The sequence below is a fragment of the Aedes aegypti genome, chromosome 3, assembly GCF_002204515.2.
Source record: "Aedes aegypti strain LVP_AGWG chromosome 3, AaegL5.0 Primary Assembly, whole genome shotgun sequence".
In the NCBI taxonomy this organism is placed as follows: Eukaryota; Metazoa; Arthropoda; class Insecta; order Diptera; family Culicidae; genus Aedes; species Aedes aegypti.
The window spans coordinates 340947714-340973910 of NC_035109.1; the positions used below are offsets into that span (position 1 = coordinate 340947714).

The following is a 26197-nucleotide window of genomic DNA, read 5'->3' on the forward strand; positions in this document are numbered from 1 at the left end:
TACATGGGAGTGTAGGAGAACTTTCAGCGTTGCACGCTTTCTGGAGAATTTGTTGGATGCAGGCGATCCGGATTTTATGTTTATTGTTTTTTTTGAGTATCTTAGGAAACCTTAGGAGTAGTGTTTGAGAATGTTTGATACTTATGAAGTATTATACTCAGATATTACATTACGTACCAACGGACTATGATATTATCACATATTCAAACAATGAAAGACATTAAACAATTAGAATTCTATGAAATATAAATTTAAAGAAATATTTAATATTCTATAATAATATCTAGTTAAGATGTTCAGCCTAACCTATGATGAGTCTTGTTGCTGAATAATCACACTACTGGATCACATTGTTCATGATTCATAGCTAAGCAAGTTGATGATTTTTGTTGCCATCCAATACCACCTTCTTCCGAGGACTTAATCTTGCCTTGACCATATAGAATACAATCTTCCACCATTTCCTTAGCTCCACCATAAGCAATACACTGAACAGTACTCCCATCCCACCACTAACACCCGCATAAACCACAAACTGTCCCTTGATTGTAGAACAGTTCACCATAACCACCGTCAGTAGACACTGCAGTACCGAACCGATCATGGCATTGATCCCGAACACCAGTCCAAAACTGTCCCGACAAATGTTCCCGGCAATCTCTGAACACAATAGTGTAATTGTAAAAGCGTGCAGTATACTATAACATATATGCGCCCCATATGCCACCCACAAGTTTCCCGTTAGACCGGAAATCAACAGAATACCCCCCTGCATGAACGAAATGCAGCTGAGTCCCGCCAGCGCATATGGCACGTGCAGCATCTTGGCCGGAACGAACCCAGCGCTGAAAGTGATGACTGCACTGGAAATGGTCAACACCGCTTCCACGGCTCCATTCCAGTGCACCACCTTCGTAGTCGCTGTGCCACTAATGGTCTTCCACAGGACCTGCACGTATAGGACCGTCTGATAGTATATGCAACTGGCCACGGCATACCAAATGCTGAACCGCAACACGGTGAAATTACTGTAGGCTGATTTTGCGTGAAACCATAGCAGTTCCATAGCAGATAACTTCGCTATCGCTTCATCGCCGACTGTGGGTGGGGACGATGAATCGTTTCGTGCGTGATACTTCTCCGATGGGATCGAAGTGGCAGATCGGTTGAAATAGATACTTTTCGGTGCTGACGGTAGAAACACGGCGATGCTGGTTGTGCATAGTTGAACTGCAAAATAAAAACGAAAGTTATGAGGTAAGTTAATGGAATATTTTGAGTTGTATGCGGGTGGCTGTTCATTCATTCATTTAAACATTCACCCCATTCATAAATGCAAGTGGAGTACTCTAATGCAATTCTGTTTCAATTGAAGTTTCACGACGCGTATCGTGATTATAACACTTGTAGTAAAATAGGCAATTATATTGAATACAAATAGTTTTTGCTAATAAACCAATTAGCAACCTTTTTTTTCTCACAGATAGAAAACTACATCGTATGGTTCAGTGCTTAATTAAGGGTAAGATAAATATGTGAACAGAGGGATGAATCTCCCGCTTACCCGAGTCATAATTGTTTCGGTTGAGTAACGTGGAAAGCCATTCGGAATTTGGGAGTTATTACTTCAAACATCTGTAAAACATTAATTGTATTATAATAAAGCTTCGAGCTATTTACTTTGACGCCTACAAGCAAATGAAAACTAAATTTATTACTATAGTATACAGTCACCGCCAAAATAAAGTGCTCGTAACCCAAGAAACATTTGCCTATTTTATAACCACTTATTAAGCAATTGTTCCTAAGTGAATACCCATGTAAGCACAAGCATTATACCATTGCATTAATTTGGTCAAAAGTCAACATTTTTTGCATTAATAATGTTATCATGCATTTATTCGATAACTGTCAAGCAATGATGCATTTGATTAACATTGTAAATGCTTTGTAGCATTATTTTAATATAGCATTATGCTAAGCGTTTAGAGTGAATATACAGTTATGCTGTCATACAAGATTACATAACCTCATTAAACGCACTCGAACCTGTAATTAATAAGTAAGACGATCGAGCACGTTCGCACTCGCTCATTACGTTTTGTGGGATATGGAAGAATAATGAAATGACTTTCTTTCATCTCGAACCCCCATATCATGATCTAAGGATATATGTATTCATTCAGAATTGTTGTATTTTATCTTTGAGACTCTTTTATTCATAAGGAGCAAGTGGAAATGTCGATCAATTTCTCTCCCCTGAAATCTGTTTAATGCGCTAGGGCTTTTCTTTGTGAATTAAGTTTGGTTATTTCCTCTACGAAAAAGAATGGCGATCAAATTCTTCCTATTCATGTTTCATTTGTTGAGGAAAGGAAATCAATCGCCGAAGATAATTCTTTCTATTCTTAATAACTGGACGAATAGTAATGGTTAACACACACAGTGGCTTCGTTTATAAGGAACTTTTATCCTACCTTATTACATCAGCAGCTTTAGCACAGGACACCAACGCGCCAAGCATCCAGCACACCATCATCCTAGTTGTGGGTTCGAATCCTGATTCCAACAAAAAAACATTGAGCTGGTAAAGAAAACCATTGAAAGGTAGTCAATGGATTCATTGTTTTGTTTATTTTTAATTATTTTAAGTTTAATATACATCATGAACCCTAAATATAAAAAAATAAATGCTAAAGTAGGGCTTGTGCATTAAAACTGCTTTACCAAGTATTGCATTAATATACAGGGTGTTTGGTTCCATGTTTTTAATAATTGGAGGGTAGATAGGTCTTCATGAGATATGAAAAAGTGCCCATGGAACATAGGGTCGCAAATCACTGCTAAGTGAGTTATTCACGATTTTAAGATTTTCAACTTGTTCATCTTTGGAACCACATATCTAATTAACTATGCGTCATACATTTAATCTCAGCGCATGAATCGAAAGCTTATGATGTAGAAAATGATTCAGGTATCAGAAGGCCGGCTTCAAAGGCACGTTCCCCACCAGTTGGGAGATTTGTGCCATCGCCATATTTGAGCCTATTTCATCATCTACCCGATGGGAGAGGAAAGGGAAGGGAAAGATGGGAGGAAATAGGAGTGGGGTCCCTTGAAGAGGGAAGATCGCATAAGCGAAATGAGAGCATGTAGCTCCATACCACAATGGGTTCGAACAGCGCCCTAAAAAAGGGCACTGCAAAACGCATGAGCGTAAAGAGAGCCTATAGCTCATTACCACAGCGGGTTAAGAATAACAGAATGTCCTGAAGATTCAGGCTTCTGAATTCAGTTTCACTTAATAAGTGTTTACCAAGTAATTGGAATCGCATTTGCGCAAAAACTGGACAGTTACATATCAGGTGATACGAAGTTCCATAATCGGAGTCACAACTATCACACACAAATGAGTCAGCACGCTGAATATTTGCCATGTGATAGTTGAGTCGGCAGTGGCCTGTCAACGCTCTGACCAAGAGACTGCAATTCTGCTTTGACAGATTTGTTAAATACTTCGCCACCCTTGGAGATGGCTCAGTAATGTACAATTTTGTTTGACGACATGACTCCAAACTATTCCAATATTGCTTGTGCTGAGTTGCCGCCCAAGAATTTATCTGAAGCTTCACCCAGCACTTCGAAATTGGAATAGCCGGCTCAGGGCCAATGAAGTCATGCGATGCTCCATCGCGAGCTAGCTCATCAGCCAATTCATTTCCAGCGATGGAAGAATGGCCAGGTACCCATACAAGGTTTACAGAGTTGACTGAATTCAGTTCCTCAATTTGAGTTCGACATGCGATAACAAGCTTCGACCTTGAGTTGGCCGAAGCGAGAGCTTTTATAGCAGCCTGACTATCTGAACAGAAGTATATGACTTTACCCATTACGCGCTGTTGAAGTGCTGATTGCACTCCACACATAAGAGCAAATATTTCCGCCTGAAAAACGGTGCAGTTTCTACCAAGTGAGTAAAACTGATTCAGCCTTAGCTCACGAGAATATACTCCTGCACCAGCTCTACCTTCAAGAAGGGAGCCATCAGTGTAACATACTATATTGTTTGATATACTTCTTTCCAAATAGCCAGACGTCCACTCTTCCCGTGAAGGGAATTGTGTGGTAAATGTCCTGTAAGGAAAGTTACAAGCAATTGTGAGATCACTTGGAGCAAGGACAATTTTGTCCCAATTCACCAAAAGTGGAAACAACGAAGTGTGTGTAGATCTACGATTCACTGGATTTTTCTCCAGTAGATCCAGTACCCATAAACGGTAAGAGCAAGAAAGTGCTTCTTGTTTAAGATATATGTGTAGTGGCGCAACGTCGAAAAGGGCCTCGAGCGCTGCTGTGGGAGTTGTAGAGAACGCACCAGACATCGCCATCAAGCACATCCTTTGGAGATGGCCCAATTTTGATTGGATTGTTCTCACTTCGCCCTTTTGCCACCACACAAGACATCCATATGCCAATATTGGTCGAACAACTGTTGTGTAAATCCATTTGATATATTTGGGTTTGAGGCCCCAAGTTTTACCAAAGGTTCGCCGGCATTGACCGAAGGCCATACAAGCTTTTTTGACTCTGAAATCAATGTGAGCTGTCCATAAAAGTTTGGAATCTAGAATGACTCCGACATACTTTACTTGATCAGTCACATTAATCTCAGTGCCAAAAAGACGTAAAGGTCGAATTCCATCGCGGTTTCGTCTTTCCGTAAAAAGAACAATAGATGTTTTATTCGGGTTAACCGAAAGGCCATATTGGCGACACCAACTCTCGACTACCTGAAGAGCACTTTGCATCAGGTCGAATAGGGTGCTAATGCACTATCAGAGCTAGATAGTCGTCGGCAAATCCATAAGTTGGAAAACCGCAATTATTGAGTTGCCTCAATAGCGTATCTGCTACGAGATTCCACAAAAGTGGTGACAAGACTCCCCCTTGGGGGCATCCGCAAACACTCAATTTTCGAATCGCTGCTTGACGCAATGTCGAGAAGAGATGTCGGTTTTTGAGCATTTGATGAATCCAATTGGTAATCATTGTAGGTAGCCCATGGTTTCGTGCGGCTTCCAATATGGCATCGAAAGACACGTTATCAAAGGCACCCTCAATATCCAAGAAAACACCCAAGCACGATTGCTTCTGAGCGAATGCTTTTTCGATATCGTATACAACTTTGTGTAAAAGAGTCACAGTGGACTTTCCAGATTGGTAAGCATGTTGATTCACATGAAGAGGCATGTTTGCCAAATAAACATCACGGATGTGATGATCGATAATGCGTTCCAGACATTTCAGAAGAAAAGAGGTCAGACTGATTGGTCTAAAACTCTTCGCTTCCTCATACGACGCACGTCCTCCTTTTGGGATAAACTTTACAGTAATATCACGCCAGGATTTGGGAATGTACCCGGTAGCAAAACTTTGTAAGCAGTAGCTTTTTCAAAACATGTTTGATAGACTCAAATCCCTTTTGGAGCAGAACAGGATAAATCCCATCCGCTCCTGGAGATTTGAAAGGGGCAAAACTATTAAGTGCCCATTGAATCGATTCAGTAGTTACGATACTGCGAGCCGAGGCCAGAGACTCGTAACTACATGAAAAGACATTTGGTTCATCCGTAGATGCTATGTCCACACATCCGGGGAAGTGTGTATTGAATAAACATTCTAAAACTTCTTCATCGGAAGAAGTAAAGTCACCATTAGGTAAGCGAATTTCGTTCACTTGGAAATCCTTAGATTTTGCAAGGATCTTGTTCAGCCGACTGACTTCACTCAAACTGGAAACATTTGTACAAAGGTTTTTCCAGCCGGATCGTTCAGCAGAACGAAGAGCCTTCTTGTAAGCCTTGCGAGCTGACTTGAACGACTCTGATCCAGCTGAACGGCGTCTGTTCCAACTCCTTCTACATTGTTTCCTGAGTCTAGTCAGATCGGAATTCCACCATGGGGTCCCTCTTGTAGTCTTTACAGACCGCAGAGGACATGCTTCTTCAAAAGCTTCCATAATGTAGGATGTTGTAGTATCAACGGCATCATCCAGATCACTTGGATTTTCAATGGACGGAGAATATCCATGAAATTTGGTCGCAACCAATTCAATGTAGAGTTCCCAGTTTGTTGACCGGGGATTCCTAAAACGCAAAGTCTGCGCAGTTACATTTGAATGTTCAAAGAAGATGTAGCGATGATCAGATAATGATTCCTCATCTGATACATGCCAATTCGTCAACTCGTGACTGATTCTATTCGAGCAGAGCGTTATGTCTAACACTTCTTCTCTATTAGAAACCATGAAGGTTGGGCGATTGCCTATGTTAAGTAATCCAAGGTCTGTACTACTTAAGTATTCCATCAGACTGGAGCCTCTCAAATTGATATCCGAGCTGCCCCAGATGATGTGATGAGCATTGGCATCACTGCCCACAATCAGCGGATGGCCTTTTGTTACGCAGTGTACGACAACTCGTTTGAAGTCATCCGTTGGGGATGGTTCATCATGTGGTAAATATACCGAACAATAGACGTACTTCCTGTTGAGGTCACCAACAGAAACATCGATTGTGACAGCACATACATCTCTGGTAGTTAACTCAGAAATGAGTGTAGCAACGATTGCTTTATTAACGAGCACGCATGCGCGGGGCATGGAGCGCGAGTTTGCCATTTCAAGCTTGCTAAAAGTAACAAAAACTGGGTCCACAAGGTTACCTAGATAGAAGTTCCCTCTACGAAAGTAGGGTTCTTGAACTAGCGCCACTTGGGCTGCACCATTTTGCATGAGTCTGCAAAGATTGATCGTTGCTGTTCTTTTATGCTGAAGATTGATCTGAGCTAACCTAACCGTAGCCACTACCCAAACTAGGCAGGATTAAGCTTTTTGCAATCTCAGCACGAAAAAGACCAGCAACGAAAAAACCAGATCGGTATCTATTTAAAGTCGCCAAAGGCGAAAGAGCACAGAATACACTGTGTAAAACGCATAATGCGAATCCATATAGGTGATAATTTAAATTAAATGTCAACATATTCATAATCCCACCCTTATTAAGCCTCAGGATAGAGACTGAAGAAGGGCAGCCGATTATCTCGGAGAAACACAAGGTCACCTGCACCATTGCTCCGGGTAGCACAGGAAGGACTCAATACTGTGGAGGGCGCCCTGGTACCCCACAGGCTCCGTTAGCGGTTAGGTTTTATTTAGACCCCCCTAACCATTCATTCTTAGGCACGGTACGCATCACACCATAAATTAGGGGTTTAATCTCAGCGCATGAATCGAAAGCTTATGGTCTAATCTATCTTAGTTTCTTGGACGTAATTTTTATAGAAAATGATTCAAAGGCTCAAATTACGAAAAGATTGCAAAAAGTGACGGAAAAATCAGCATTTTTCGACGTATTTTTATGAATTTTATTAAAATTATCGTAATTAATGTTAAAAAAATTCTTCTACAAAATATGCATTAACTTGTTAGCTACCAAAGTGTCTTTGAGAGCAAAAGTGTATCTCTTGTAGATTCGTCACAATATCATGTTGAAAGTTGTGCTTCGAAGAGCAAAAAAATCAAAATAAATATCGGCTGATAACTCTATTCGTTCGTCCGTTCGTGTGTTGATGCCTCCGCGTGTGGATGAAGTGCTTGGAAACGACAGATGTCGGTCGTGCCGAAGCGAAGGGGAAATGAAATCGCTTCGCAACATGCGCCATTTTTTTCTTCTCTTCGCGGCGTTTGGTTTGCAAACAGACGCATAAATAGATTTAGTGCGGTCGCCGCACGACCACCGCAGTAGCGAAAGTGTGTTCATAAAGACTGATCCCTTTAAATTCCTCGCACTAGTAGCTGAGCTACGGTGCAGAGCAGATGGGGGGTGCGCTTGCGCGTGTAGCGAGGACTCAATTTATGCATTTCTCGCCTATGACGTGGAACTTTTGATGCATTTTGAAGGGTTTTAGGTCGTCTATTAATTACATAGAGGTGGACAAGGGAGAGTAGAATTTATGACGTGCCATTCACGCCGTTGTAAAAGTACAACACTACCGAGTAAACCTCGCCCGTGATACACAGCACGAGCGAGGTGAATTCTTAGGTTCAATAAAGTAATTTAGGTATCGCACTAATGCTCAGCGTGAACTGTTGGAGCAGCAGGATGAAATATCTCACAAAATTAGTGACCGTCTATCCTACTACAGCTTGGTTTTCTGTATAAGGTTGCTTACAAATTATGTTCAATAGATCAATAATCTCTCAGTTAACTATTTTTATAAAATCAAATTATGGACCTACATGTAATATTTCATATTGTTTTCAGTGTCGTATCCAGAAAATTGCTCAGGGGAGACGAACGACGCAAAAAAAGTGGATATTTTTACAAAAATTGGGATGGCTTAAGACGGTTCAACCACATCATTTTGTTTTTCTTTTATCCAGCAAAATAATAGAATAACTGCATAAAATTAAGAATTTCTTTTGAAATTGAGACTTTGGCAGTTTAATAGGTTCTATGTGCAGTCACAACAATTAAAAGTCACAATTTGTAGATCAGTACTTTTCTTAAAAAAAGCCTGAAGCCTTGCAATGTTTGAAATATGAAATCAAATATTTTGAAAAATAAATCAAATAATTCATCAAATTCCAACATTTTTACTTCATTATTGAAACAATTTATGATAGATTGAACGAAAACGACACAATTTTATCAAGCAGGTTGATGAGGTTCTTGTACAAGAATAATAAAATATAAATAAACCTTTTGTTATGCTCTAAATCAAATAGTAATCAGATCAGTACCCAAATATTTGTAGTTCTAAATTTCATTTTTTCTCTCTCTCTCTCTCTGTTGAGTTACTGAGTCTTATTTTTTTAAATTTGAATTAAAAACCAAGAGAAGTGTTAATTTTGAACGATAACATTTGAAATATTTGCAGTTTGCTCTAATAGATGGAAAATTAGTAATCAAATTGAATATAATTTAACAATTAAATGTATTAAAATGAACTTAAAACAGTCACAGTCACAATTAGAAATTGAAACTCTTTCCAAACTTTAGTCAAGTTTTAATCATCAAGTTAACTGTAACTCTAGCGATGGCAAAATCATTTGAAATTTGACTCATGGAACATATTCAAGGCATAAATGTGTATGATTTTACACGAATTAAATTTAAAAAAAATACCTGCTGGAAACCCACCAAAACCCGGAAATATGGAATATGTCATTTTTCAAACAAAACTAGTTTCATGTTATTTAAAGCTCCCACAGCAATTTACGGATGCTAATGGTTGTCACTATGGCAAGCCTGTAAAATTTCGTGAAGGGAAATGTCCTTCATCATTTTAGTAACAGAACCTCCGAAATGTCAAGAAGGCGAAAGTGTAAACACGACACGTAGCAAAACATTTTTTGGGATGAACAATATTTCATTAATAGTATGTCTCACTATCTAGAACTTTGGTGATCACTAAGACCTCTCACTAATTTGAATTTCAAATCCAAATGTTTAATTTTAATAATAAAATTCAATTCACATTTTCAAAACTGAATAAGCCAAACATGCTTTTAAGAGCGTTTTTCGTGTTTCAAGTAGTTTCACACCAAAAACTTACTCCAAAATCCACTAAGGTGGAGGGGGAGGGAGGGTTGACCCTCAAACACACCCCCTCCCACTGATCACTTGTTTCTGTTTTGTAGACAATATGATCTTAATTTTCTTTCTGGCGTTATGTCGCAACTGAGATAGAGCCCTGCTCCTCAGCTTAGTGTACTTATGAGCACTTACATAGTTGTTAACTGAAAGGTTTTCTCAGCCAAAGTTGCTGTTTTGTATGTGTATATGGGCAGAGGCATATACGTTTTAAATATTTTATATGGGACAAAGTCCACGAGACCCCTCCCAGCTCTGAAATTCTTTGGAAATGAGCATGTAGCTTAAGGACAGCCATAAAAGCACTGCAATATTAAATAAATGAAAAAAAACTCTAGTGGAATTAAATGGTATAGTACTAGATTCGGGTTTTCTTTTATTTATAGGTATTCCACTAAACAGCTCGAAGATTTAATACACAATATTCTTAATTTTTCTCATGATCTCAATTAAATGCTTTTCACACAAAACAAAAGCATGATTACTGCATTCAGATGAAAATATTAATTTAGAAAATATTCAAGATCTATCCTGCAATTTCCAAGTTGTTCCAATAATTTCTCCACAAATTCCTTCAGGAATTCTTTCAGTTAATGTTCTCAGGAGTTTCCCAGGGATACCTTCAGACTGAGACCACTTGAGGAATCCTTTGTCGGCCAATACCAGGCTGGTTTTTGGGAGGGCCGATCCGACAACGAATCAGATATTACCAGAAACATCTTGCAAATGAACTTAGATAAATTCTTGGAGTATAACTAGCAGACTCACCATCTGTTTGGATTGGAGACGAGGTGTCAATGTCGTGTGTGAATTTAGATGGAAGTAAGGAGACGCACTTCGGAATTCATTGTTCAACATTGCACTCCAGGGTGATATTAGGAGCAGCGAGCAAAGAAATGACACTATCATGACACGGTCACATCTTCTTCTTCTTCTTGACATTACGTCCTCACTGGGACAGAGCCTGATTCTCAGCTTAGTGTTCTTATGAGCACTACCACAGTAGTTAACTGAGAGCTTTCTTTGCCAAAGTAATCATTTTCGCATTCGTATATCGGGTAGCAGGTACGATGATACTTTATGCGCAGAGAAGTCAAGGAAATTTCCATTACGAAAAGATGCTGGACCAACCGGGAATCGAACCGAGACACCTTCAGCATGGCTTTACTTTGTAGCCGCGGACTCTAACCACTCGGCTAAGGAAGGCCTACGGTCACATATGGTCCTTGGTCTTGTGGACAATATCGGCCTTATTTAATTCGATCGCAGGTCAGTGGAGGAGGTTTTCGAGGCTCTGACGAACCTGTATTTTAAGGGATTACCCCTGATACTCCTTCAAGAATTATTTTATGAATTTCTCCAGGGTTTTCTCCAGAAATTGTTTAATAAATTCTGGCATTTTTTTTTTTTCAGGGATTTCCTATGAGAAACATCAAAGGATTCCTCTAGGAACTCTAAAATTTCTTCGGGGATTTCGCGGATTTCACCTAGCACTCCTTCTCTTAGGAATTCCACTAGGGATTTGTTCAGAATTTCCTCCAAAGATTTTAACAGGAATTCTTCCAAAGATTCTATCAGGAATACCTCTTTGAATGCCTCCAGAAATATTTACAAGGATTACTCGTAAAATACTTCCAGAGCTCCCTCCAGGAATTCCTTAAATTACATTCCTTCAGCATTTTCTCCAGAAATACCACCAAGAATACCTCCAAGAGTTTCTCTGAGGATTCCTCTAAAAATACGTCCAAGGTTTCCTCCACGATCTACACAAGAAAGAACTTTAAAATTCTACTAAGAATAGCTCCAGGGATTCTTTAGGATTAACTTCATGGTTTCTTCCAGGAATAACTTCAGGTAGAGGAATATCTTTCAGGATTCGTCCATAAATTACTGCTAACTGAAATATATCTGATGAATTGTTAGGAATACCGTCAGGGTTTTCTCTAGCAATCAATAATATATCCATTGATTTTTTTCAAGAGTACCACTAGGGTTTTCTCTAGGATTCCGTCAGTTATAACCCGATGAATCCTCTAAAGCAGTGATTCCTAAAGTGGGCGAATTCGCCCCCCTAGGGGCGATTTTCAGTTCCAAGGGGGCGAAAATTTGTAAAACAGAAATTGGGAGGCGAAAATCTAGAAAAAGCTGACATTGGAGCAGTTGAAAATTGTTACTTATAACCTTTGAAGAACATACTCAAGTACAACTATACAACAAGAAACTATTACTAATGCATCTGAAGGAGAATCATTTCTAAACTAAACCATTTTCATGATTTCCTTTATCTTAGACTGCTTAGAACTCTAAGCATGTTCCGTTTAAAATTATGATAGAAAACACTGAATGATTGTCAAAAACAAAATGTTTGTAATATGCATTCATTTTTTCCATATCATGTGAATGATCGGTATTTGAGATTTTCTCTGAATCGAAAAGATAAATAACTGATATCATTGAGAACACAGATAACATGTGTTGAAAGTTCAAAACATTTATCTGAGAATTTTAAGTAATTATCCCAATGTTCAATATTGAATACAAGGAACTTTTTTGTATGGAATTTTGAAATTAAGGACTGTTCATTTTATAAAATGGACACTTTGTGCATGCTGTAACTTTTAAATTTATTAATCAAATTTCAATCGGGTTTCTGTACATCGTTCGACTAGTATTTTACAATATTGTGATAATAAAAAATCTCCAAAATAATTAAATTTTACACGAATATAGAACAACGATTAGAACGGTCGATTTTTGGAGGTTATCAAAACCAATGATTGCTCAAATTGGCTGAAAAATTCGACAATTTATATTTTTTTTATTTTCATAAAAGGCTTGTTCTGAGAAAACATCATCAATCAGAAGCCTGATGGTAAAAATCGAATTATTTTTGGAGCAACAATTTTACAGATATCATAAAATCATTTTTCCCCTATATTTTTTAGAGAAAAATATTTTAAATTTGAAAGGAACTGATATGATTAGATTTTTTTGGATAAAAGTACGCCCTGACGGAAGTGCTAATATAGTATTAATATGAAAAATAACTTACGCCTTCACAGAGTTACTTATTAAGTCCCAATGTCACATTTAAAGCACAATAGAAACACAATTGCTTCATTCTTAGAAGACCATTCAAAGTACATTGACAATCATCAAAATTGGCAACACTGCTGTAATGAAATGGATTCTATTTGTCACATATTGTTTTCATAATATGTTATTCTGAGATTACCTATCGAAATATTCGAAGAAAATCGTTAACAATTTGCTGTAGATCGATAAATATGCGTACAAAACAGAGTTGTTAACGTTAATCAACGATTAACGTCGTTTCGTTAATTCGTTGACGTTAACCTTAAACAGTTTACGAAGCATGCGTTGATTGCGTGGAAATACGAAGGGAAATAAGCAAAATAATAAACAAGCAGACGTCATCTTATGCACCTATATTATTTTGAATCACGAAAATTTGAACTAGTATCCCTTGATAATGGGCATAGCGACGTACGGAAAGAAAATCAGGAATGAAAAAACTACAAGACTAAACTATCCACATCTGCATATTTGTAACATTCGACAAAAGTAGGCATTTAGTAAATGATATGCCTAGTTTGCATTTCATTGCAGTATCGAAGGAAACTAAAATTTCAAAAAATCACTTTGAATCCATAATTGCTCATTTGAGGCTGAAATTTTGTACAACTCATGTTGCATATAGGAAGAGTAGTCAAAAAATAAAATAAAATAAAATAAAAAAATATCGACACATGGAGATGATAATTATATGCAGAATAAAAGGACCGAAGAATTCATCGACATAGGGTGAGATATCGAGATGTGGATAGTCGACTGTATAAAATACTGTTCAGTTAATCGTTTTTAATCATTGTCCGATAACCGACAATATTAAGGGATATGCAAATCGAAGACATGTTTTGGCATACATATGTGTTTCATAAATTAAAGTGGCGATTCCAAAAAATATTAGCCTAAAGGGGGCGAAAGTTAATAAAGTTTGGGAAACACTGCTCTAAGATGTTCCTCCAAGAATTCCTTTAGGGTTTCATCCAACAATTTCCTTAGGAATCTCTCCGATGATTCCGTCCGGAGCTTCTTCATTAGATTCTCCAGGAATTCTTCCAGAGTTTCTCCCTGTTTTTAAGAATGGATTGATTCCTGAAGGGGTCACTGTAGAAATCTCCATAAGAATTCTTGAAAAGATCATGAAAAATATCCTGAAATTATTCTAAGAAGGATTCTTTGAAGTTCCAAGAGAAAATCCAAATCGTTTTTCTTAAAAACAGGGAGAAACTCTGGAAGAATTCCTGAAGAAACCAATGGAGAAGCTCCGGATGGAATCCTTGCAGAGATTCCTAAGGAAATCGTTGGATGAAACCCTAAACGAATTCTTGGAGGAACTCTTTAGAGTAATGCCTGCAGGAGTCACCGAAGAAAAGTTTAAACAGAATTCCAGAAAGACTCCCTGAAGGAAATCTTCATAGTTTACTTGGAGCAATCTTTTGAGATATTCATGAAGGTAGGATATTTCTGAAGAAATCTTTGAACGTTTTCCAGTAGGGATTCATGGGTTTATAACTGACGGAATCCTTGGAGGTATTCCTAGAGAAAACCCTAGTGGTACTCCTGAAAAAAATCAATGAATATGTTATTGATTGCTAGAGAAAACTCTGACGGTTTTCCTAACAAATCATTGGAGATATTCCTGGAGGAAAAAATGAAAGTATTTCTGGAGGAATTTCTGCAGGAATCTCCGGAGGAGTTACAGGATTTACTAGACAGCTCCTATACAAATCCACGGAGAAATTTATAAAAATATCCTGAAGTTTATCAGGAGGAACCCATGGTCAAATTTCAGGAGGAATCTAAGCATTGCTAGCGGAATCTAAGCAGTAATTTATGGACGAATCCTGAAAGATATTCCTCTACCTGAAGGTATTCCTGGAAGAAACCATGAAGTTAATCCTAAAGAATCCCTGGAGCTATTCTTAGTAGAATTTTAAAGTTATTTCTTGTGTAGTTCGTGGAAGAAACCTTGGACGTATTTTTAGAGGAATCCTTAGAGAAACTCTTGGAGGTATTCTTGGTGGTATTTCTGGAGAAAATGCTGAAGGAATGTAATTTAAGGAATTCCTGGAGGGAGCTCTGGATGTATTTTACGAGAAATCCTTAATATTTTTCTGTATGAGTGAAGAAGCCATATGTGTTAAAATTCACATTAATAAAGAAAAATAAAAATGTAAATATTTCTGGAGGCATTCAAAGAGGTATTCCTGATAGAATCTTTGGAAGAATTCCTGTTAAAATCTTTGGAGGAAATTCTGAACAAATCCCTATTGGAATTCCTAAGAGAAGGAGTGCTAGGTGAAATCCGCGAAATCCCCGAAGAAATTTTAGAGGAGTTCCTAGAGGAATCCTTTGATGTATCTCATAGGAAATCCCTGAAATTTGCCAGAATTTACCAAACAATTTCTGGAGAAATTCATAAAATAATTCCTGAAGGAGTATCAGGGGTGATCCCTAAAAATATTGCTGAAGGATGTTTTGCAGATATTCCTCAACGAATTCTTGGAGATATTCAGATTCTTCAGAGCCTCGAAAACCTCCTTCACTGACCTGCGATCGAATTAAATAAGGCCGATATTGTCCACAAGACCAAGGACCATATGTGACCGTAGGCCTTCCTTAGCCGAGTGGTTAGAGTCCGCGGCTACAAAGTAAAGCCATGCTGAAGGTGTCTCGGTTCGATTCCCGGTTGGTCCAGCATCTTTTCGTAATGGAAATTTCCTTGACTTCTCTGCGCATAAAGTATCATCGTACCTGCTACCCGATATACGAATGCGAAAATGATTACTTTGGCAAAGAAAGCTCTCAGTTAACTACTGTGGTAGTGCTCATAAGAACACTAAGCTGAGAATCAGGCTCTGTCCCAGTGAGGACGTAATGTCAAGAAGAAGAAGAAGATGTGACCGTGTCATGATAGTGTCATTTCTTTGCTCGCTGCTCCTAATATCACCCTGGAGTGCAATGTTGAACAATGAATTCCGAAGTGCGTCTCCTTACTTCCATCTAAATTCACACACGACATTGACACCTCGTCTCCAATCCAAACAGATGGTGAGTCTGCTAGTTATACTCCAAGAATTTATCTAAGTTCATTTGCAAGATGTTTCTGGTAATATCTGATTCGTTGTCGGATCGGCCCTCCCAAAAACCAGCCTGGTATTGGCCGACAAAGGATTCCTCAAGTGGTCTCAGTCTGAAGGTATCCCTGAGAAACTCCTGAGAACATTAACTGAAAGAATTCCTGAAGGAATTTGTGGAGAAATTATTGGAACAACTTGGAAATTGCAGGATAGATCTTGAATATTTTCTAAATTAATATTTTCATCTGAATGCAGTAATCATGCTTTTGTTTTGTGTGAAAAGCATTTAATTGAGATCATGAGAAAAATTAAGAATATTGTGTATTAAATCTTCGAGCTGTTTAGTGGAATACCTATAAATAAAAGAAAACCCGAATCTAGTACTATACCATTTAATTCCACTAGAGTTTTTTTTTCATTTATTTAATATTGCAGTGCTTTTATGGCTGTCCTTAAGCTACATGCTCATTTCCAAAGAATTTCAGAGCTGGGAGGGGTCTCGTGGACTTTGTCCCATATAAAATATTTAAAACGTATATGCCTCTGCCCATATACACATACAAAACAGCAACTTTGGCTGAGAAAACCTTTCAATTAACAACTATGTAAGTGCTCATAAGTACACTAAGCTGAGGAGCAGGGCTCTATCTCAGTTGCGACATAACGCCAGAAAGAAAATTAAGATCATATTGTCTACAAAACAGAAACAAGTGATCAGTGGGAGGGGGTGTGTTTGAGGGTCAACCCTCCCTCCCCCTCCACCTTAGTGGATTTTGGAGTAAGTTTTTGGTGTGAAACTACTTGAAATACGAAAAACGCTCTTAAAAGCATGTTTGGCTTATTCAGTTTTGAAAATGTGAATTGAATTTTATTATTAAAATTAAACATTTGGATTTGAAATTCAAATTAGTGAGAGGTCTTAGTGATCACCAAAGTTCTTGATAGTGAGACATACTATTAATGAAATATTGTTCATCCCAAAAAATGTTTTGCTACGTGTCGTGTTTACACTTTCGCCTTCTTGACATTTCGGAGGTTCTGTTACTAAAATGATGAAGGACATTTCCCTTCACGAAATTTTACAGGCTTGCCATAGTGACAACCATTAGCATCCGTAAATTGCTGTGGGAGCTTTAAATAACATGAAACTAGTTTTGTTTGAAAAATGACATATTCCATATTTCCGGGTTTTGGTGGGTTTCCAGCAGGTATTTTTTTTTAAATTTAATTCGTGTAAAATCATACACATTTATGCCTTGAATATGTTCCATGAGTCAAATTTCAAATGATTTTGCCATCGCTAGAGTTACAGTTAACTTGATGATTAAAACTTGACTAAAGTTTGGAAAGAGTTTCAATTTCTAATTGTGACTGTGACTGTTTTAAGTTCATTTTAATACATTTAATTGTTAAATTATATTCAATTTGATTTCTAATTTTCCATCTATTAGAGCAAACTGCAAATATTTCAAGTGTTATCGTTCAAAATTAACACTTCTCTTGGTTTTTAATTCAAATTTAAAAAAATAAGACTCAGCAACTCAACAGAGAGAGAGAGAGAGAGAGAGAGAGAGAAAAAAAATGAAATTTTGAACTACAAATATTTGGGTACTGATCTGATTACTATTTGATTTAGAGCATAACAAAAGGTTTATTTATATTTTATTATTCTTGTACAAGAACCTCATCAACCTGCTTGATAAAATTGTGTCGTTTTCGTTCAATCTATCATAAATTGTTTCAATAATGAAGTAAAAATGTTGGAATTTGATAAATTAGTTGATTTTTTTTTTTTTCAAAATATTTGATTTCATATTACAAACATTGCAAGGCTTCAGGCTTTTTTTAAGAAAAGTACTGATCTACAAATTGTGACTTTTTATTGTTGTGACTGCACATAGAACCTATTAAACTGCCAAAGTCTCAATTTCAAAAGAAATTCTTAATTTTATGCAGTTATTCTATTATTTTGCTGGATAAAAGAAAAACAAAATGATGTGGTTGAACCGTCTAAAGCCATCCCAATTTTTGTAAAAATATCCACTTTTTTGCGTCGTTCGTCTCCCCTGAGCAATTTTCTGGATACGACACTGAAAATAATATGAAATATTACATGTAGGTCCATAATTTGATTTTATAAAAATAGTTAACTGAGAGATTATTGATCTATTGAACATAATTTGTAAGCAACCTTATACAGAAAACCAAGCTGTAGTAGGATAGACGGTCACTAATTTTGTGAGATATTTCATCCTGCTGCTCCAACAGTTCACGCTGAGCATTAGTGCGATACCTAAATTACTTTATTGAACCTAAGAATTCACCTCGCTCGTGCTGTGTATCACGGGCGAGGTTTACTTGGTAGTGTTGTACTTTTACAACGGCGTGAATGGCACGTCATAAATTCTACTCTCCCTTGTCCACCTCTATGTAATTAATAGACGACCTAAAACCCTTCAAAATGCATCAAAAGTTCCACGTCATAGGCGAGAAATGCATAAATTGAGTCCTCGCTACACGCGCAAGCGCACCCCCCATCTGCTCTGCACCGTAGCTCAGCTACTAGTGCGAGGAATTTAAAGGGATCAGTCTTTATGAACACACTTTCGCTACTGCGGTGGTCGTGCGGCGACCGCACTAAATCTATTTATGCGTCTGTTTGCAAACCAAACGCCGCGAAGAGAAGAAAAAAATGGCGCATGTTGCGAAGCGATTTCATTTCCCCTTCGCTTCGGCACGACCGACATCTGTCGTTTCCAAGCACTTCATCCACACGCGGAGGCATCAACACACGAACGGACGAACGAATAGAGTTATCAGCCGATATTTATTTTGATTTTTTTGCTCTTCGAAGCACAACTTTCAACATGATATTGTGACGAATCTACAAGAGATACACTTTTGCTCTCAAAGACACTTTGGTAGCTATCAAGTTAATGCATATTTTGTAGAAGAATTTTTTTAACATTAATTACGATAATTTTAATAAAATTCATAAAAATACGTCGAAAAATGCTGATTTTTCCGTCACTTTTTGCAATCTTCTCGTAATTTGAGCCTTTGAATCATTTTCTACAAAAATTACGTCCAAGAAACTAAGATAGATTAGATCATAAGCTTTCGATTCATGCGCTGAGATTAAATGTATGACGCATAGTTAATTAGATATGTGGTTCCAAAGATGAACAAGTTGAAAATCTTAAAATCGTGAATAACTTACTTAGCAGTGATTTGCGACCCTATGTTCCATGGGCACTTTTTCATATCTCATGGAGACCTATCTACCCTCCAATTATTAAAAACATGGAACCAAACACCCTGTATATATATATATATATATATATATATATATATATATATATATATATATATATATATATATATATATATATATATATATATATAGATATATATATATATATATATATATATATATATATATATATATATATATATATATATATATATATAAAAAACAAATGATGGTTCTCCGACATTACCCGGAAAACCATTATGCGGAATGCAATTTACCGGAAGGATCATTTACCGGAAAATTATATATCCATTTCTCGACTTTTGTATTTACGTCCTTATGACCGTTTTACGGTCATTCAGGTCAGTATGTTGACTTAAAAATATTTAAAATGACCACCAACGATAATGGACAGGGGAGGTGCTTCCTTCAAAATTCATAAGCATCGACGAGGAGTCTATCAGGTACCAGGTATCAGGTATCAGAAGGCCGGCTCCAAAGGCACGTTCCCCACCAGTTGGGAGATTTGTGCCATCGCCGTCATTGACATTTGTACGCACCGTTAATGATTGTTGCTAATTTATCTCACGATTTCAAATCAAAGAAAATCAGTTGGTTTTGCACTGATACAGCTGAAAAAGTTTCAGCATACTTTATGTATGTTGGCGCGTACAGTGATACTTTTTCAAGTTAATATAAACTATCAAGAATGAGTTTTATCACTTTTAAATTGCACGCAGCAAAGTCATCATTGCTGCCAAAATGAATGACGGGCTACTTCGCCTTAAGCTTCACCCAGCACTTCGAAATTGGAATAGTAGGCTCAGGGCCAATGAAGTCATGGATGCTCCATCGCGAGCTAGCTCATCAGCCAATTCATTTCCAGCGATGGAAGAATGGCCAGGTACCCATACAAGGTTTACAGAGTTGACTGAATTCAGTTCCTCAATTTGAGTTCGACATGCGATAACAAGCTTCGACCTTGAGTGGGCCGAAGCGAGAGATTTTATAGCAGCCTGACTATCTGAACAGAAGTATATGACTTTACCCATTACGCGCTGTTGAAGTGCTGATTGCACTCCACACATAAGAGCAAATATTTCCGCCTGAAAAACGGTGCAGTTTCTACCAAGTGAGTAAAACTGATTCAGCCTTAGCTCACGAGAATATACTGCTGCACCAGCTTTACCTTCAAGAAGGGAGCCATCAGTGTAACATACTACATTGTTTGATATACTTCTTGCCAGACGTCCACTCTTCCCGTGAAGGGAATTGTGTGGTAAATGTCCTGTAAGGAAAGTGACAAGCAATTGTGAGATCACTTGGAGCAAGGACAATTTTGTCCCAATTCACCAAAAGTGGAAACAACGAAGTGTGTGTAGATCTACAATTCACTGGATTTTTCTCCAGTAGATCCAGTACCCATAAATGGTAAGAGCAAGAAAGTGCATCTTGTTTAAGGTATATGTGTAGTGGCGCAACGTCGAAAATGGCCTCAATCGCTGCTGTGGGAGTTGTAGAGAACGCACCAGAAATCGCCATCAAGCACATCCTTTGGAGATGGCCCAATTTTGATTGGGCTGTTCTCACTTCGCCAACTGTTTTGTAAATCCATTTGATATATTTGGGTTTGAGGCCCCAAGTTTTACCAAAGGTTCACCGGCATTGACCAAAGGCCGCTTTTTTGACTCTGAAATCAATGTGAGGTGTCCATAAAAGTTTGGAATCTAGAATGACTCCGACATACTTTACTTGATCAGTCACATTAATCTCTGTGCCAAAAAGACGTAAAGGTCGAATTCCATCGCGGTTTCGTCTTTCCGTAAAAATAACAATACCGCCGTGCGGGGTGACATTGGGCCTCGGGGGTGACTTTGACCGCCCTTTTTGATGCATCTCATGGCTAGTACGGGAGTCAGAAAACTAATCCATGTTCATCCATCGGCTTTGTAACGTATTTTTGAAGCTTATCACATTGTTTTCATTCTTCTGATTTTAGTTTGCTGTAAAAATCTTGGCCCAAAGTCAGCCTTATGGCCCAATGTCACCCCGCACGACGGTAGATGTTTTATTCGGGTTAACCGAAAGGCCATATTGGCGACACCAACTCTCGACTACCTGAAGAGCACTTTGCATCAGGTCGAATAGGGTGCTTATGCACATACCAACTATCAAAGCTAGATAGTCGTCGGCAAATCCATAAGTTGGAAAACCGCTATTATTGAGTTGCCTCAATAGCGTATCTGCTACGAGATTCCACAAAAGTGGTGACAAGACTCTCCCTTCGGGGCATCCGCAAACACTCAATTTTCGAATCGCTGCTTGACGCAATGTCGAGAAGAGATGTCGGTTTTTGAGCATTTGTTGAATCCAATTGGTAATCATTGTAGGTAACCCATGGTTTCGTGCGGCTTCCAATATGGCATCGAAAGACACGTTATCAAAGGCACCCTTAATATCCAAGAAAGCACCCTAGCAGGATTGCTTCTGAGCGAATGCTTTCTCGATATCGTATACAACTTTGTGTAAAAGAGTCACTGTGGACTTTCCAGATTGGTAAGCATGTTGATTCACATGAAGAGGCATGTTTGCCAAATAAACATCACGGATGTGATGATCGATAATGCGTTCCAGACATTTCAGAAGAAAAGAGGTCAGACTGATTGGTCTAAAACTCTTCGCTTCCTCATACGACGCACGTCCTCCTTTTGGGATAAACTTTACAGTAATATCACGCCAGGATTTGGGAATGTACCCGGTAGCAAAACTGCTTACAAGTAGCTTTTTCAAAATATGTTTGATAAACTTGAATCCATTTTGGAGCAGAACAGGATAAATCCCATCCGCTCCTGGAGATTTGAAAGGAGCAAAACTATTAAGTGCCCATTGAATCGATTCAGCAGTTACGATACTGCGAGCCGAGGCCAGAGACACGTAACTACATGAAAAGACATTTGGTTCATCCATGTATGCTATGTCCACACATCCGGGGAAGTGTGTATTGAATAAACATTCTAAAACTTCTTCATCGGAAGAAGTAAAGTCACCATTAGGTAAGCGAATTTCGTTCACTTGGAAATCCTTAGATTTTGCAAGGATCTTGTTCAGCCGACTGACTTCACTCAAACTGGAAATATTTGTACAAAGGTTTTTCCAGCCGGATCGTTCAGCAGAACGAAGAGCCTTCTTTTAAGCCTTGCGAGCCGACTTGAACGACTCTTATTTAGCTGAACGGCGTCTGTTCCAACTCCTTCTACATTGTTTCCTGAGTCTAGTCAGGTCGAAATTCCACCAAGGGGTCCCTCTTGTAGTCTTTACAGACCGCAGAGGACATGCTTCTTCAAAAGCTTCCATAATGTAGGATGTTGTAGTATCAACAGCATCATCAAGATCACTTGGATTTTCAATGGACGGAGAATATCCATGAAATTTGGTCGCAACCAATTCAATATAGAGTTCCCAGTTTGTTGACCGGGGATTCCTAAAACGCAAAGTCTGCGCAGTTACATTTGAATGTTCAAAGAAGATGTAGCGATGATCAGATAATGATTCCTCGTCTGATACATGACAATTCGTCAACTCGTGACTGATTCTATTCGAGCAGAGCGTTATGTCTAACACTTCATCTGTATTAGAAACCATGAAGGTTGGGCGATTGCCTATGAGTAATTCCAAGCAACAGCACCAAAATTTGGTAAATTTTTTAATTCATTTTTTTCTATTGAGCTGAAACTTTGCACAGTTTTCCAGTTCCATCTAAATCGTCATTTTCCGATATCAAATCTTCAAGTTGAGTCACGACTAGCTTTTCAAAAGGGTGTATGTGAAAATGGTTCAAAAATATTCAAAAACTGCACAGCAAAAACGGTTCGTTCGATTGTTAGACAACTGAAAAAACAAAGTTAGACAACTAAATAAAGATTCCAAAAAAAATACACACAGTAAATTTTTTTTTTTTTTTGCATTAAAAAACATAATTTTTGACACAAAAACTCAAATATCTCAAAACCCTATTGGAATACCAACGTAATTTTTTGAGGGAAACGGTCCATTATATTAGCTATCTACCATAAAAATTTGGTGATGGTAAACCAATAAACAAAAAAGTTATGACATTTCAAACATGTCACAATTTTCACATTAAGTAGAAAAAAAATTTTTTTTTTCGGTGTAAATTATTACGGGAACCGTAGTTTGTTGCTGATTTTATTGTTAAGGGCCTTGCGTGAATTAAACAAGTCGTTTTCATGTATTCATTAGTTATATGTATATTATATGTATAAATATTATGTATATGTATAAATATTATGTATATGTATAAATATTATATGTATATGTATATATGTATAAATTAAAATGAATTAACAGATTACACGAAAATATTTTTTTTTTACCAGGATATTTTTTTTTAGAGTATGATCGATGAGTTTCTAAATGTTATATATAAACTTTAAAAGTTTTGGATTTGGGTATGCGTTATGAGATCATGAAAGCATTTTATTCATACTTATTTATTTATTTATTGTTATTCAATTTTTTTACAATATCGAACACTTTTGCATCATTATCAGTACAGTTCGAGTATAGTTTTGCTTTAATTTTATTTTCTGACAATGGAATGAAACAGTGAAATTTTTGGGTTCCTTGGATCGTTTTCGCGTTATTATATTGCTCGCTGAGCTCTGATGCCGTTAATTCGTACTCTTCAGTAGTAGTAAAACAAAATGATAATTTTGTTAAATCTTCTTCTTTTCTGCGATTCGCCCAATCAAATAGTTCTTTTGCAGTTTTAATTGGATGCTCACGTTCTTTGGCTAAACTTGCTCTTGTGGCCATGCGCTTTATGGTTCCTCCAATAGCATCACAAGGACCTTTGCCATGTGACGTAGCAAAGAAATGCCATTCTGCATCAATTCCGTACTTTGATTCAAATTGACATAGGCTCGAAAAATTCTTACGGTTTTTGTACTGCGATGCTGCTCCATCAGACATGAAATATATCTTTCTGATTTCTTTATCCTTATCAACGCGTAAAAAGTTAATCATTTTGGCAATGAACAAATTTACAGATACTGAGTCGTGTCTTAAATCTTCGGAAATTACAATAAAACTAAAATGTTCAATTTGCGTACTTCCATTGAAATAAATAACGAATGGATGAATTGTAGCTTGTTGTACGTTTCAGTGATGGGACTGCACTTCATCTTGCAATACAAAGCTATAGTTTTCAGAAAAATCACAAATGACTAAAAACTCACCATCTTGTAATGTATTTTTCGTATTTTTTAAAAAGCGGGATTGCTCTGTTTTAATAAAGTCGTGAGGAATTAAACTTTCTAATTTCAAGCAAAAAAATGACACAAACTCATCTACAGGTTTTACAATAGTTTCTAGGTCACACCTATCCGTGGTCACCCATTGCTCAAATGATAACTGATCAATATAATTTTCTTCAAACTCAGCGAATAAAGTATTTTCCAATGATGAAGAATCTGGACAATCCGAACAAGATCGTAGATAGCAATTTGATGTTGTATTTTCACACAAAAGACTACCAGTTAACATTTTAATATCCTTTGATAAATTGATTCATTTCAAACTATGTAAGATTAGGTTAATATTTTCGTGTGTTGTGCACACACAAACATTATGTGTTCCTGAATTGGATAGAAGCTTGCATTGCCTTGGACGAAGGCTTGCAAATGAGGAAAAACCTACCTTAATATTTTCGTTAATTTCCTTGAAGCGTGTATACGCTTCTTTCAAAGTAGTCATCATTAATCGTTTTTGGATTGCTTGGCGCTTTCCATCTTTTTTTACAGATACATAATCTTTTTGGCCAGGCATAGCTCTACTTACTTCATCGTCTTCAAAATATTGAATTATTTTTTCTTTTGTCTCATCTGTTAATGAAGTACTCGACCTAGCATTTTTGGTTGCAAGACAGTTATTTTTGAATTGTTTTGCCTCTTTTGCTGTATTTCTATTGGTTTTGAACTCATCAATGGCGTCTTGAATAGACCAAGAGCTTGGCAGCATCGACAAAATCAATAATTTTTCTTTCCTTGTCGTGGCTAGATTCGAGAACCTTTCCTTCATATTCATAATTACCTCATCGTAGTCTGTAATTTCCACATCCTCAGGTCCTAATTTGAAGAGGTTTCTTCGTACAGGTATTTTTTCTCGGGATAATTGACGTAACCCATCTTCGTCCATTTAATCGGAGTCACTTTAATTCCAGCTATCCCTTCGTTGAAGCGTTCGATGTTGACCTTCTGGATGCACTCATCTTCTGATTGATTTGTTGAAACAGATGTCGCTGATGGTACCGTGGCAAGACTATCTGCACTTGGTACTTCTGGTAACTCCTCAGTTGTTGTCGGTGCATCTAGTAATTCCTCAGTTGTTGTTGTTTTCGAACTTCCTGCAACCTGATCCACCGATGATGTACAGATTGCCCGTTTGTCAACGTTTAAACGGCAGGACGTACAAATGCGTAAATTTGTATTCAATGTAGACATTGGAGCATAACCAGCCGCTTTCAGTTTATCTATGGTGCTTTCGGTGAGATTTCGTAGCTCTTTCGAACACTTTTTTTCTGCAAACGGCCTGCAACAGTTGAGAAAGCGACTACTCATGTTGCTCGTTAGATTTTAATAAACAAAATCACTTTTAAGTTTTTACTGACTAGTTTGGTGTCGTTTGCTTGACTGAAGAAAAATTTTACAATTAAATCTTTTATAACCATAGTGGTAGTATATTTTTAGCTTTTTCGTGAGTATGTTCATGGTATGTACCTATCATGTTTTTGATGTTGTTGAAGTTACTCGCTTTCTCCCAAATATGATTAACAAAGTCTATTCTCTACCAAGGCGGGTCTATACCCAGGTGTAATCAGATTTTAACTTTGTGGAGAAAACCAGCGCCGAGAAAACCGACCTGCTTTACGTATACTAGATCACCTGGGTATAGACCCGCCTTGTTCTCTACGAGGTAAACTTTTTGCAGGTAAACTCACTGCCTGTGATACGTATACCTGAATAAGGAAACCTTCTTTTTGTAGCTTTTGTCTTCAATATTAGATTTCTTATAGGTTTCTTTTATCAAAAGGTTTCAACGCT

At 37.6% G+C, this 26197-nt stretch overlaps 1 protein-coding gene across 1 annotated transcript in view; it reads right to left on the reverse strand.

The window, feature by feature from the left end:
* Positions 1 to 228: 228 nt before the first annotated feature.
* Positions 229 to 26197, reverse strand: part of LOC5577476 (thiamine transporter 1) — a 33750-nt gene continuing 7781 nt past the window's right edge. The window contains exon 2 of the mRNA XM_001656459.2: positions 229 to 1230. Coding sequence (XP_001656509.2) covers positions 368 to 1230 — 863 coding nt within the window. The 3' untranslated portion in view covers positions 229 to 367. The remainder of the gene's footprint in view (positions 1231 to 26197) is intronic.